The 14,577-nt window shown below is 45.0% G+C and overlaps 1 protein-coding gene across 11 annotated transcripts; it reads left to right on the top strand.

Moving 5' to 3' along the window:
• The first annotated feature begins 150 nt into the window (after positions 1-150).
• On the top strand, positions 151-14,323 carry GPR161 (G protein-coupled receptor 161). 11 transcript variants are annotated; one of them, XM_063350716.1, is made up of 9 exons: positions 696-816; positions 1,442-1,528; positions 2,269-2,302; positions 2,406-2,514; positions 2,612-3,023; positions 3,550-4,274; positions 5,767-5,871; positions 9,450-9,581; positions 11,601-14,323. In XM_063350716.1, the coding sequence occupies exons 5-9, from the start codon at positions 2,656-2,658 to the stop codon at positions 11,846-11,848; spliced, it is 1,578 nt and encodes a 525-aa protein (XP_063206786.1). In that variant the 5' UTR covers positions 696-816; positions 1,442-1,528; positions 2,269-2,302; positions 2,406-2,514; positions 2,612-2,655; the 3' UTR covers positions 11,849-14,323. The 11 variants fall into 11 exon arrangements, with proteins under 11 accessions (XP_063206729.1, XP_063206786.1, XP_063206794.1 ...); XM_063350659.1 differs by lacking the exon at positions 696-816 and adding an exon at positions 151-269 and having other exon boundaries at positions 2,406-3,023; XM_063350724.1 differs by lacking the exon at positions 2,269-2,302 and having other exon boundaries at positions 2,423-2,514.
• Positions 14,324-14,577: the final 254 nt, after the last annotated feature.

Raw genomic sequence — 14,577 nt, 5'->3', positions numbered from 1 at the left:
CGATGGCCGGGCGCTTGTGTTGCCGCCTTGTGCCCCCGGAAGGACAGGCCGACCCCCCGGGAGCTCCCCTCAGCCCCGGGGCACGCTGTGGGGTCCGGCTCCTTGCCACAGCCCCGGGGCCAGCCGAGACGGCGGCCGGGGGAACGTGACACCTGTGTCGCGAAAAAGTCCATCTCTTCCACATCACGGAGAGCAACCGGAACACAGCGAGCTCCGGTCAGAGACACCATCCCCGGCGCTTAAGGGCCTTGCAAAGATACGGGAAAGATGTGAGTTAGGGATGCCCAAGCATCCCTGATTAATTATCTTTCACCCTTTATACTGTGTCCGCCTCCAGTTGGGGGGGGGAGAGCCCCTCCCAATATCTTTGGATAACATTTTGGGGTCTAGGAAGCCATGAGGGCCTGCCCCTCTCTGCGGCCGCCTTGCACTGGGGCGAGTTGCTTCACCTGATCTGTGTTAAAAATGGATCCCTCCGTTTCGCTGTGTTTCCAGCTGAGGAGGGTTGCGAGGAGCCCCGGGCAGCACCCGCTGTGCCCTGGGGGCAGGCCGGCGGTGGTCCCCTCCCCGGTCCCGGCTGTCCTGGGGCCTCCGCACCGCCCCCTCGCTTGGCGGGGGGCGGTGGCGGCGGAGAAAATGGCGGGCGGGGAGGCCGGGGAGGGGGGGTGAGGCAGCGGGGCGGGCCGGTGGGGGCATGGCCATGGCGGGGGAGGGTCGGGCCGTGGCTCGGGGCCTCTCTGCCGCCGCCGGCGGCTGTGGGGGGTCCGGAGTGCTGTAACCCGAAACCTCCCGCCCTTGCGGCGGCGGCGGCAGGCGGTGAGTGCGGGATCGGCATCGGCGGCCGGGGCGGGGCGGGCCGGGCCGAGGGAGGGCAGCGGGAGCGGCGGTGGGACCCGCTGGCCGGGACCAGGGTGTGTGCGTGTGAGGGATGCCCGGGGCGCAGGACCCTTCCCCCGCCCTTTGTTCGGTGACGGAGGGAGCGAGGGGGCAAAATGGCGACCCCTTTCCTCCATCCTCCCCCTTCCTCCATCCCCCCCTTCCATCCCGTGTCTTCAGCTTGGCAGCGCTGGCTTTGTGTGTGCCGGGTTGGGATGGAATGGGATGGCCCCCTCCCGTCCCGGGCTGCCCTGCCCTGCCTCGGGAGAGACACCTCTCCCACAGGCCTCCTCCTCCCCCGGGGTGCCGCGGGGTCGTGAGGGGACGGGGAGCAGCCGGTGTAGGGAGCGGTGTGGGCGGCGGCCCGGTGGGGGTATCCGCCTTCCCAAACCCTGCACGGAGGCACAAATCGTGGTGAAGGCTGGCAGAGGCGGCCAGGCGCGCTTAGAGAGGAACTCGAGGAGAAACACTCTCGCAAACAGTCGGCAGGCAGCTTTTTGCTGGAGGGGAGCTGAGTTCTGTTTGACAAAGCACGGCCCAGTAATGTCTTTAATTATGCTCTTAGGAAAGCGCAGATAAAAATGGAAAAAAGGCGGCTCGCCAGCCTGACATCGCTGCCGCCCGAGGCCACGGCGCAGAGGGAAGCGATTCTGTGAGTACTCCTGGCCCTTGGGGACCGATGGGTGCCCACTGCCACAGTTAGCCGAGATAACTCTCTCCGAGTTTCTAAAATGCTAATACCAACTTTATATTGACTGGTGGACTCTCTTTGGTTTTCTGGTTTGCATATTTTCATTTTTTGGTGGTGGGGTTTGTTGGGTGGTTGCTTTTTTTTTTCAGTGGCCTGCAGGTGGGGGAAGGATTGAATGAAGTGGATGGGCATGCCTGTTGGAGGCAGTGGGGAGAAAGCTGTGAAGGAATTGGGAGAAATACGAGGTTTCGCAAAACAAGGTTATGAGTCAGCAAGGATGGATGCTAACACTGAGAAGTCAGGGGGTAAAGGTTCTCAAACACTTCTCTAGGGTGGACCGCAGCTTAACACAAGGAAGGGTCTTCCAAACCTCATGTATAGAAAGCCGGTTCCCCCAGTCCTTTGATATTGGCAGTGAAATAGAATCACCGCTGTAGCTGAGGTAGTTATGAACATGGAGAAGTGAAGTTAGGAGAGTGCACGCAATGATCCCTGAGTCTTTGAATGTTACTTAGCAACTGTTAAGAAAGAGTCAGCAGGGTATGACTAGCCAGGCATCCACAGACCATCAGCAAATGCTGCATAGGCAGAATACAAGGTAACAATCAGGATAAACAGACAGAATTTTTTTAAAAAGTGACTTTTTTTTTTATAAAGTGAGAGAAACAAAGACTGCTAGTGCCATTCTTGTTTCTTCACAGCCAAGATGAAGGAACAGAGTGAGATGCACAGCTGGTGAGTATGGCTTAGAAACAATTAAGATCCTTAAAAAATTATAAAGTAAAATGTTCTAATTTTCTTCCTTGCTTACCCCTCTCCACCTCTTTTTGTCTTTCAGTTTCTTCCCTGTTCTAGGCTTGGCACTGTTGTTGACCTCTTTGGTGTGCCCGTAGGCAATTTCCTGTCCCTTCACTTTCCCATCTAAAATGGTTTCCTGCATCCTACAGGTAAATTTTAATTAACGCAGGCAAAAGGGCCTCCCGCCTTTGGAGAGAGTTTGAAGAAATCTTGCCTGAATGTTTCTGAGCGTTGTTCTGCTTCTAGCTGCTCAGCATGTCTTGGCTGCACCAGCTCTGCACGCTCTGACCATGATCAGCAATTCCTCCCTCACCAATGTGAAAGGCCTGAGGAACCTCACCACGCAGGAAGACGGGGCGGTCAGAGTCACGGAGTCCATTGCTATAATCGTCATTGCTATTTTCATCTGTTTGGGCAACCTGGTGATTGTCGTCACCCTCTATCGGAAGTCTTACCTTCTCACGTTGAGCAACAAATTTGTGTTCAGCCTGACCCTCTCCAACTTTCTACTCTCTGTACTGGTGCTGCCTTTTGTTGTCACCAGCTCCATCAGGCGGGAATGGATCTTTGGAGTCGTTTGGTGCAATTTCTCAGCCCTGCTCTACATGCTGATCAGCTCAGCCAGCATGCTTACTCTTGGACTCATAGCTATAGACCGGTAAGCAGCAATTTTCTACTGAATGGTAATGAATTGCCTAGTTTCATAGAGTGACTCACATAGAGCTGAGAAGCACGGCAGTGGATAATGGTCTGTACCGTTGTAATGTCTTTTTTCCTTCACCCCGTTGTGAAATTTTGATACAGAAGGCGGCGATGTCATCAATGCAAAATGTGGACGTGCATCTATAGTTTTTTTTAAGCTATCAATGGTATAATAACATACTCCTTGAGAAACAAGAAGTAATGACTTAAAATTCCAGATTATATCCTAAATACGATGACAAATAGGGACAGATTTAATAGCTGCATGTGTGCCTTCAGCCAAGTTTTTCAGTCTTTCCTGCAAAGATACTTATTTTTATATGTAACTATTCTTATAAACAGGGTCCCTGAGCCTGCTTTGAGGTTTAGAGAAAAGAGCTTGTTTTACAAAGAGGACTAGCTATCAACATCATTGAAGTACGTTCTTTTTTTATTGTACGTCTTTTGTGCTCCTGTTGACTCTTTCTTTCCTTGTCTACCAGATATTATGCTGTTCTATACCCGATGGTTTACCCGATGAAGATAACAGGCAACAGAGCAGTGGTAGCTCTTGTGTATGTGTGGCTACATTCCCTTATTGGCTGCCTCCCTCCTCTCTTTGGCTGGTCGTCTTTGGAGTTTGACCAATTCAAGTGGATGTGCGTGGTGGCCTGGCATAAAGAGGCTGGCTACACTGCCTTTTGGCAGATCTGGTGCGCGTTGCTGCCTTTCCTGGTCATGATGATCTGCTATGGATTTATATTCCGCGTGGCAAGGATTAAGGCCCGCAAAATCCACTGTGGGAGCGTCGTCATTGTGGAGGAGGACTCCCAGAGGAACGGGAGGAAGAACTCCAGCACCTCCACGTCGTCTTCTGGCAGCCGAAGGAATGCTTTCCAAGGGGTTGTCTACTCGGCCAACCAGTGCAAAGCTTTCATAACCATCTTGGTTGTCATCGGTGCTTTTGTGATTACATGGGGGCCTTACATGGTAGTAATTACATCAGAGGCACTTTGGGGAAAAAATAGTATTTCCCCTGCCTTGGAGACATTAGCTACGTGGTTGTCCTTTTCCAGTGCCATTTGCCATCCACTAATTTATGGACTGTGGAACAAGACGGTGCGCAAGGAACTACTAGGAATGTGCTTTGGGGATCGTTATTATCGCGAGTCATTTGTTCAGCGACATAGGACATCGAGGTTATTCAGCATTTCAAATAGGATCACAGGTAAGATGCGTGGCTGCAGAAGTCACCCTTCCTTGATACCAGTAAGTAATGCTTAATGTCTGTCTGTGCTTCACGTGTCTCAGGGCTCTGTAAACAAAGTGGGATGTTTCTGGAGGTTTCAGCAGTCTTTTGTTCAGGTTGTCATAGACACTTGAAAGAAGAATGTTTTTTTGTGGCAGTTAACCTCTTTCTCCTACTCTAGTAAAATTTTCTATGCCAGAGAAGACATAGTTATGAGGTTAACAAGAATAATTTATTTTCTTCTCTCTCAAGCTTTTCCTTTCAAGTGCTTACCACTTTGTGTTACCCAGGTTGGAGCATTACCAATAGTTTGATTCATGGCTTTATGCTGCAACTCCTTGAGATTCACTGAAGTTACGCTGGTCTTACTATTTCTGTAAATTCCATTTTTAGCCTTAATGGTTGTGAAGAAGAGATCATAAACAAAGTAAAACTATGTAAAAGAGTAGAACTATTTGATGTCTCAGAGTTTGGTTTGTGTTAGGTTGTGTTTTTTTTTAAGTAGCAATGCAGTGAAATTCTGATTTTTGATCACTTTCCTGCTCCTGTTGAGACACTTCCAAAACCAGGACATCTTCATGGGGTCCCTTGGGACATTTCATGGAAAGGCAGGAACTGAAGTTATTTAATTGCGAAGGAAGATCTAAAATGCAGAAGAAAGGGGAGAGCAGCAAGGCATCTGTTGTCTTTTCTGCAACCTGGAATCCCTGGGAGAGACTCCATCTAAATGAAGGAGTTCTGCAGCTGCAGCCACATCACAAGCTGCAAGAGCTCTCTAGCACTTCTTCCTTTGGCAAATCTGTATCCCGGAGATGGATGAATACACTGGGAACTGAAGTGGGAGGGAAAAGACAAGAATTTTCTTTCTCCTTCCAAGTGATAAGAAACTGACAGCTTCACATTTGTCAGGTGACTGATAGGGAGGAAAAAAACAACCACGCAAAAAAACCCCAACAAAATCTTTAAGCAGGATACAAAGACAGCACCTTTGTAGGAATCCTAGAATATCCTCTCTTCCTGTTTTGGGGAAAGGAAATCCTTGAAATTCAAATCCTTGAAAGAAGTCAGGCATCTTGGTGCCCCAACCTTGCTCATGAGCCGCCTGTCACAGCTGGTGGTGGCTACCAGGTTATTCCCTGGGTAGGAGGTGTCTGGCAAATATTCCCATCTGTCTGAGTACATATGCTCTGTGTTCAGCCTGGCTGGCTGATAAAATGAGTGCAATTGCAAAAAGAGTGGGAGCGAGGTGGTGCAGGTAGAAAGGAGACTTGCCACATGGAAAGACTCCAGCGATACCTGAAAGCTGTTGACTGGATTTCTAAGATTGAAAGTCCAGATGCTGTGCATTCTGGATCAGCAGGGTGAGTTTTATACATAGAATAGTAAATAATAAAGTAGAGCGGAAAGAGTTTTTTACTGTTGTAGTCCCCTTAATTCTCATTACGCAATGAATGTTTGAACTGTCTTACAGATTTGGGACTGTCTCCTCATCTTACTGCCCTCATGGCAGGTGGGCGGCCACTAGGAAACAGCAGCAGCACAGGAGACACAGGTTTCAGCTGCTCACAGGATTCAGGTAACTAAAAGTCTCCTGCTGTCTTTTCTTGGGCAGAAATTGCACTTGTAACTTGGCAGAACTCTCTGGGATAGTCTGTATTTATACACAGATGTCTTTTGGTGGATGGATGACATGAAGCATCTGTTCCAGCTGTTACAACAAAACTGCTGTAGTTGCTCTTTTTTTCTTCCTTGCTCTCAATATATTTACTTGCAAAATACTGTTTACTTCAAGAAATGATGACACTCCCTTGATGATGTGTCTTAGGAACAGGGCTAACTGCTTTTGTGCCCTTCTCCTTTAGTTTCTATGTCGTTCTTCAGGGACTTTTCCTGTATCTGCAAGGAACGGAGCAACAAAGTGCTGTTGAGAACGTGCTTCTCTATTTCCTAGTTTGTAAGAGACCTTGTCATGTTCATCTTCCAGTGTAAACATAAACACTTAGGATGGTTTCAGCTTATGATTGTGTCATTACTTAAGATCTCTCAGCTGAAGATGGTTTCAAAAAAAAAGTTCTGCTGGTAACTTTCTATCCAGAACTGTAGCTAGATTTTTCTGGCAGTTAATTCAACTACCATTCCTTAACTTCGCTCCAGTTATTTCAAAGAGTATTTCTGCTCTAGAGACACCAGAGGGTGATCTTCTGACATTTGCTTGGTGTTAGAGGTTTGTTTCTTACTTTTTTAAAGGAAGTCTACGAAACTGGGATTTATTTTGGTAGTTGGTTTAGGCTCATAGTTTTATGTCTGTTGTGGGTGTTCTGCAGCTTTATGGGACAAAGGAGAATAGCATCCTGGTAAACCTGCCTCAGTTAAGTTGTGTTACCATCTTTTGAGGAATGGTACTGAGTAATTTAAACAAATGAACAAACCAAACACATACCTAATGCTGTTAGAAGTGCCACTGTTTGTTATGGAGGGGGTACAGTCTAGGAATGGATACATGTTGATCACCCTTGTGAAATACTGTTTTGCTGGTTGCCTCTACTGTGAGGAACTGTAAAGAACAGGAACTAAAGTCTTAGTCTCTTTTCAATGTTGCCTGCTGCAGTACATGATCCTGTGGCCTGTGATGCAGTTGCATCTTTATCTGCCCTGGTAAACAGAAGCTGGGCTTTTCACATTGTGAAAAACAGATGAAGTAGTAAGAGAGGAAAAAAATCCAAGTGGTGCCAGCTGTATACGAAATACTCAAGTAGGAGACCAGAGTCGTAATTGCTAGAAATGCTGCCTTAATATCAGTTATTCCAAGGAGAACAATCTATCCTGTGAGAATAACCGGCTAGTCTCTTCACTAGCCTTATTTGAAAAAAATGCACCGAACTAGTGCATTTGAAAAAAACACACTAACACTCTGCTCCATGGAAGAAAGTATCTCTTTCTTCGTAGGGACACCCTTCCATTGCACTATTAAAGGAGAAGCCGCTGCCCGAGCATTCACGCACCATTCAAGGAGTCTCACACAGACCACCAGGTTTTTAACTGCTAGGACCAGGGTCCCTTCACAATGGGCAACCCCAGTGGGCTGATGGATGCCCTTTCAACTCCTCACACACACACACACGCATGCGCTCTTGGGTGTACCTCCTCCTTTTTCAGGCATGACCCTAGGTTTCCTGAAGCAGAGTCTCAGGCATCAGATTTCTATAAAAACAAGTAATTTCATTGAAAGGTATAGCAGCAAGGTCAGCCTGGGCTGCATGCCTCCGAAAAGGGAGGGACCTCGAACAAAGAAATCCCATGGCAATTATACCCTTATGATCTACACACCTGCCCCTCTCGCGCTGTTCATGTGCGTTTTGGTCTAATGGTGATTTTTGGTCTGGGGTCCTCTAACACCGTACTGGATTCTTTTTCTGTGTCCAGGTAGGCAGGCTGTTGACTGCTCTTATCTTGTTGATGTGCAGTCTCTGCTGATGGTTCTAGCCTCCTTATGTTCCGGTTTATGCTTCTTGTGCACCCGCACTTGCTGGCAGAACATGAGGAATTGAGAAGTCACAGACTTAGGGAAAATACTACCCAAAACATGGGTATCAACATTTTTCTTATACTAAAAGACTAAACACAGCATTGTGCCAGATGCTAGGAAAATTACTAAGAAAATTAACTCTATTGCGGACTAAAGGTTTCAGCAAATTTAGCTACTCATACTAAGTAAAGCTAAGCAAACAGCATAAATCACACCATATTATAACCCTACATAACTTAATCTAATTAAAACTTCCTTATTTAAGCTAAACAACTAATATGTCTCAACAGCACACCCTGTTTCTGAGGTGGGTTCTGTACCCTTGGAGATCAGTAAGAGTCTATTGTTTTCTGTAGGCAGCCTCAAACCCAGCTGATGCACAGAACAGCACAGAAAGTTGTTAGTTTATTTGGGACTGAGTATTAGGGTAGCAGCACGTTCTCTTTCTTGTGTGCTAGAGGGAGGTGTATGACAGAACACACAAGTTTTACCTTAAAAAGTTTATCACTTTGCTATATCACAATGAATTGTCAGCAAAGAGTAGACCTGTGGAGCAGTATGTTGTCCAGAGGTATGCCCACAGCCATGCCTTTGTCTCACTTTCATAAAATGGGTGCTGGAAAACCTCCTTATTGCAAAAAGAATAAATTTGGAGATCAAAAGCAGTCAAGTGGGTGAAGAGGGATGTGAAGCCACCATCTGGAGGAGTTATGAAACCTGCGAAGGCTCTTTGTCCTAGGCCTGTTGTCACACCACAGAAGTAAATGGACTGAAAGTGTCACGTATCGATTGTGTGCAAGCTGTGTCTTCCAACAGCAGCTTCCCTGAGGACTGCTCACTCAGCACTGTCCTAGCGTCTCCCCGAAATGCTTGCTTTGCTTCTCCCTTACACAGAGAGACCAGCATCGCAAGGGAGGACTAGGGCTGCAGTCTTGCCCTTTGTGTGAAAGTATTGCAAGGATGCCTAGGTGAATTTCCTCGTGCTTGTAAACTCTATTTTATATTGGAAGGGTGCAATGCAAATACGGGGAGGTGAAATAAAAAAACTACTCCTAAACTGAAAAAATTACTCCAGATCAGATGAAAATAATTCCTAACCAGCAAGGGGTTTTTCCCTATTAAAATACACTTCAAGAAAGTCAAAATAGGTTGTTAGAGACAAACTAATTGAACAGAAAAATTCCCCAGTTCAGATTTCCATCCAGGTCTGATTACAAGCATGAGCTTTGTCAGCTATGGTTGTCTGCCTCTCAGGTAGCCATTGTTAGCCTCTCCGTCTTCATCAGGAGATGGGGGAAGTTGCCCTCAACTTCACCCTTTATTTACTGCAGGTAAGGTTTCACCTTTGTCTGCTGTCCTATTGACATTATAAGCTCTGCAGCTGAGCATTTTGGAGCTGCTTGAGATTTTAGATGTCTAACGAGAAAAGATTTCCAAATCCTTTCAATGAAAACTCTGACGTCATTCTTTTTCAGTGCAGTGTTTAATTCAAGCTGAAATTTACTCACAAAAGTTGGGTTTAGACATCTTTTGAAGGAACTGCTGCATAATGAAAAGGTTTTGCCACGGCTTAAATATTGTATCCCAGTGCTACTCTGTTTCGCTTGAGAACCCTTGCTTTTTTTCAGGAACAGATGCAATGCTTCTTGAAGATTATAGCTCAGATGGCCCTCCTGTCCCACACTGCATCTGTCCTCCTCGAAGGAGGAGTTCAGTGACGTTTGAAGATGAAGTAGAGCAAATTAAAGGTGGGTCTAGGGGTAAGTATGGAAATGCTCAGAACCAACTATATCGGTTGCGTGCTCAGGAAGCCTCCCAGGACCTTCTGAATCACCTTAAAATGTGGTTTTGACCACTGTTTACTTTGACATACCTGACCATTCATGCAGGTACAACAGAAAGTAACATCAGGGCTTTCTACCAGTTCTCAAGAAGTTCTCAAGATAAGGATGAGAGTCAGAAGCTGGGATTTCCTGCGTATACATAATTTATGTTGCACAGCACTATCTTCTCTGCAGCCCTGCTCATCTGGTGGCTGTTGCAGTCTGTTTTCTGTTTCTCAAGGAATACATTTTCCTGCCCTCGTATTTTGATTCCGTTATCCTGGTGTTTCTCATTTGCTGCCTCCTCTCAACTTTGTCATTCTCAGGCTTTAAATTCTTCCATTTACAGACTTTAATGGTTTGAATATAATTTCATTCTGCTTCACTTACTTTTTTTTTATTTAACTTTTACTTCACTTACTGAATATGTTTCTCAGCAAATATGGATGAAAATAGATGAACCGCATGCACTTTTTTCCAGTCAACTCACTTGTTGATTCTGTGTAGAAAAGTGTTGCTGTGATCATCTGTAAAATATGGCAAAATGAGTTTAATTTAAGCTGATAGTTACAATAATATAGACTAGAAGACTTGGTAATAACAACTGAATTTACTAAATAAATGATTGTGGACAGTACAAAAATGAGCAGAATGCCTTTAAGAATCAAATAATAATAAAACCTGACTGATTTTTACGATTCTGAAATAATAAGAAGACTCTCTGGAATCTTCTCTTCAAACAGCTTAGTAAAATTCATTCTTGCCCTCTTCCCAGCATGAGCTGATTATTTCCTTGGACAAATACATTACCATACATTTCCTGTTACCTTTCTGAGTGATTATGTAGGGGCAGGCATCTATTTTTTTGTGCAGCTCAGTGAAAGAGGAAGGTCTTAGTGCAGAAGTTCTCCACAGGTTTATCAATTCTCCCTGATACCTCTCAGGTTTTCAGGATCTCTGAGATCTTAAATTATTTCAGCAGCCTCGTTGGAGGATTACCTTTAAGGTGAACACCTGTGTTGCCCAAAATTGTTGGTGGGTAGAGAGGTATGTAGACGCTACAAAAGCAACTACATCAATGCTGAAGAGCAGGTGTATCCAAGGTAATAGAAGGTTAGGAAGAAGTATACTACTGTCTGCAACTGCAGTCTTCAACCTCTCTGGCATGGAGAGCTCTACAGCTTCCCCACTGGAAGTGGAAGTGGGTCCCCAGAGTGTCTGGAACCAATTTAAACTTAAAGACATCAGACTGCTGATTTTAATCGTTACTTGGAGGAAGCCCTTGGAATTTGGGGACTGTTAATCCATAAACACAAAGTCTGGTGTTTTCTGGGCTTAAAACATGTTATAAAATAGCTCTTAAACTGCACTGTTCACGTCAATGAAGTGTGAGATCTTAGCCCAAAGGCACTGAGAATCCCTGTAAGGCTGTAAATCGTGCTTACAGCAGAGGAAATACAAACGGAGGGTTCTGTGCCTGTCTTCTGCATGAATTCTTGCCTGATGCCAGACAATTCCCATTGTCCCTAATCCCGGGCTCTAGGTAGTAAGCAGAAACCAGGCTGTTGACTTCAGCTGGGTACAAATTCAGACCCATAAGATCCTGTGTGCATAGGTTCAGATTCAGAAAATCATTCAACATACACTTAATTCAAAGTCAAACATACGTGTATGAGCACTATGCTTCATTAGATCTTATTTTTTTTACTTGAACTGGAGGTAATCTTTCTCTGCTTGACCCGTGGAGGTCATGCTGAAGCTTTGTGTTCATAGAGTGGTTTAGGAACCCTGGGTGTTGTCAGTAAATATGCTCTGTAAGGTGGTTGTTTTGCAGAGGGCATGATCATACCTTTACAAAATGATAAGTATTAGTCTTCAAGCATTTGCACAGCCATGCTGATCAACTATGAATTTTCTGATATGTTGTCTTTTATTTCCTTTTTTTTTTTTCCCCAGAAGCTGCAAAGAATTCTGTTCTTCATGTAAAAGCTGAAGTCCATAAATCTCTGGACAGTTATGCATCCAGTTTAGCAAAAGCTATTGAAGCTGATGTGAAAATCAGTTTGTTTGGGGAAGATGCTTTACCAGGAGCTCTGTTCCCTGTGCGGACTCTTCCAGGAAGCAGTATGAACACCCGGCGTGGTATCAGGCCCCATGCTAGCCAAAGACTTCAGTTGCAGAGCATCGATGAAGGGAGTATTTGACAGGTGTACTGGAGCAAGAAAACAGAATGAAACCACTAAGGGGGACCTACTACAGCTGTTACTGTTTTCGCAGAACCAGAATACTTTGATGGGATGTTTTCAGTGTTCTTTCAACACTGGAAAACCATCTGAATTATGGTACTTTTATCAGCATTTTGCAGCAGTATTTGTTTACTGGTTAGGGTGCTATTGACTCTTTTGTGCCATGTCTTAAATTTGTCACACAGTACATAGGAATGCAGGGTTTGGTTTCATGAACCAGACCATTAGCCTGTTGAATCTTGGGTTCATCATTGGCCAAAGCCGATACAGGAATGAAAAGGGCTAAGTATGTGCAGTGTTTAATTCATTGTTGCTTGGATTCTTTTCTGACCACCAGAATAATCAGTTTACACTTGACAGATGGGAGTGCTCTGATAGGAGCTTGTGCGTTGGTTACTACATACAACCTTAGTGTCACAGCCTCCCAAAAGGTGGAGGATGGACTTCACTAAGAAACAAAATCTGAACTTTTCAGAGAGCTCATGCAGATTATGGTCCCACTTACCCTTGCTAGTGGATATTTCTGGCTGTTCAGCCATCAGAATGCTGGATCTGAAACTGGTTTGTGCATTATGCCACGTCAGTTTCTCTAGGTGGAATGGGTGGAAACAGAGCTGTGCTGGAAATATCACAGAGATGGTATTTGAGGAAATCATCAATGCAGAGTTCTTAGATTCTCTGAGAACTTCAGTTAACTCTCTGTTTTGCTTTTACTGAAAGGGCAGTCTATGGCTGTGGTAATCTTGACAGAATATAAGGTATTACCACTTTATATTCAGGATTCATCTTTTCTAGAGAGGAAGGTTCTGAGGTTTTTGTTTTGTGAGGGAATGTAGTATTTAAGCAATAGTTACCTCAGTGCATCTATTCCTTGGAGTATTAATTCAATAATCTCTAAAATAAGAACATTTGGCACTTACACTGCACTTTGCATGTTCTTAAGCACTGTACAGACATTACCTTGTTAGGCCTTTGTGGGAGGGTCAATCAGCCCTGCTTGCCAAAGAAGGGGAACTCAGCAACAGTCAACTGGCAATGGAAGAAGATGGAAAGGTGGGACAGTTTGTTAGGAAAAGAAGGATGAGGTGGATCACAGGAGAATGCCCAGCTTGAGGAACCTTTTTGTGCCTTCCCGGGCTGGCCCCTTCCTTACCATGTTGGGGGTTACAGCCCTGCCTTACTGCCTATTTCAAAGCGAGAGAGATGTAGATGAGTAGAATAAATTTTTGGGGAGCAAATGGACTTAAGGACCAAGGATTTGCATTTGTTTACTCTGTGTCTGCTCCCCCTGCCTCCAGCTTTCCCCAGCAGTGGTTTGTATGACTTTTTGCTGCAGATTGCTTGGAAATCGAGGGCGGCATGTTTCCATCTGGGCAAAACCTGGGTGTACGCTTGTTAAATTACAGCTGCGGGCAACTTAGTTGGAGGTGTAGAAGCCAACTGTTTTTGAGGCAGAGCCTCAGTCCAGTACTGTATTTAGACACCCTATTTGTTCCCAACTCAGAAACACATTTTAGCATAAGCTTATGTCCATCTCTGGACAAAGCAGCCTGAGTTTATGAACTAGCCTGAATCCCATTACATTCCCGTGTAAGATTTAATGGAATGCTTAAAATTCAGTACATGGTTTGCTGATTAAGAATGGGCCGTTAAAGCAACAACACTTAAGCACCAGTAAGATGGCTCTTTGCTTAATGCAGGAATGAAACGACTAATAATAGTGAGATCTTCACTGCTGTATTTGTTTGCTTCTAGTGCATTAGAAAAATTGTCACCTGGGGGCAGTCATTTAAAAAAAAATTTAAATATCCCAGTATTTGCCAGGAAACGTCCTACATGGAGGTCATTATTGCTGTCGTTAACATTACAATCACAGTTGCTCATACTCCTCAGCACTCCTTAAGGTATACACTTGCCTCAGGTGGCTTGAAGTATTTTATTTGCATCCCTTTTATTTCATATTCCTGCTTCAAAACAAGCTGAACAAAGTTGTCTCTGACTGTGAAAAGGGTGCAGGTGAGTGTGAATGGATTGTGGCGAAGTTGGTGGTAGCCCCAAACGGTGTATATTTAGGAGTCAAAATTCCAAGGTGCAGGTGAGAGCACAGAATTGTTAGTGTTGTGTAAAATGCACGTTTTTCACACAGGTACTGAGCCGAATTCAGCCTTTGGGCAGATCGGTGGAGTTGCATCAGTTTACACCGTGGCTGAATTCAGCTGTCAGTGTTAATTTCACTAATCCGTTATTTAGTGTAAATGTTGTTAATATTTTTGTACACACATTATATATATAACCTTTCTGTAATTCTGTTATTACCAGAGTCATTATCTCACTTGAATTGTCATTATCAACAGCAGTGATTAAGAAAGGCACACGTTTTGTAAAACTGTATTCCCCATCTTAAATACAAAAGAAAAAAAAAACAAAAACCACTCTTTGCAGCTCCTAATGGTCGTGATGTTTGCTTGTAGTACTGTTATTTCAACTTAAAATTAATTTTGAATATTTCACTTTTTAAAAGTATATTGAGCTTAACGGCCGAACCTGGAAGCGGTGGCATCGGGAATTGTTTCCAGAGGACGGGGAGGCATCCTGGGTGCCAGACTGGTCTCTCCCCGCCGGGCCGGTGTTGCGGTACGGCCGGTCCCCACCGTGGCCCCGGGGCACGCCCCTGGGGCAACGGGAAC

This window comes from Chroicocephalus ridibundus, chromosome 1 (assembly GCF_963924245.1).
Source record: "Chroicocephalus ridibundus chromosome 1, bChrRid1.1, whole genome shotgun sequence".
In the NCBI taxonomy this organism is placed as follows: Eukaryota; Metazoa; Chordata; class Aves; order Charadriiformes; family Laridae; genus Chroicocephalus; species Chroicocephalus ridibundus.
This window is presented reverse-complemented; position numbering and strand designations above follow the sequence as displayed.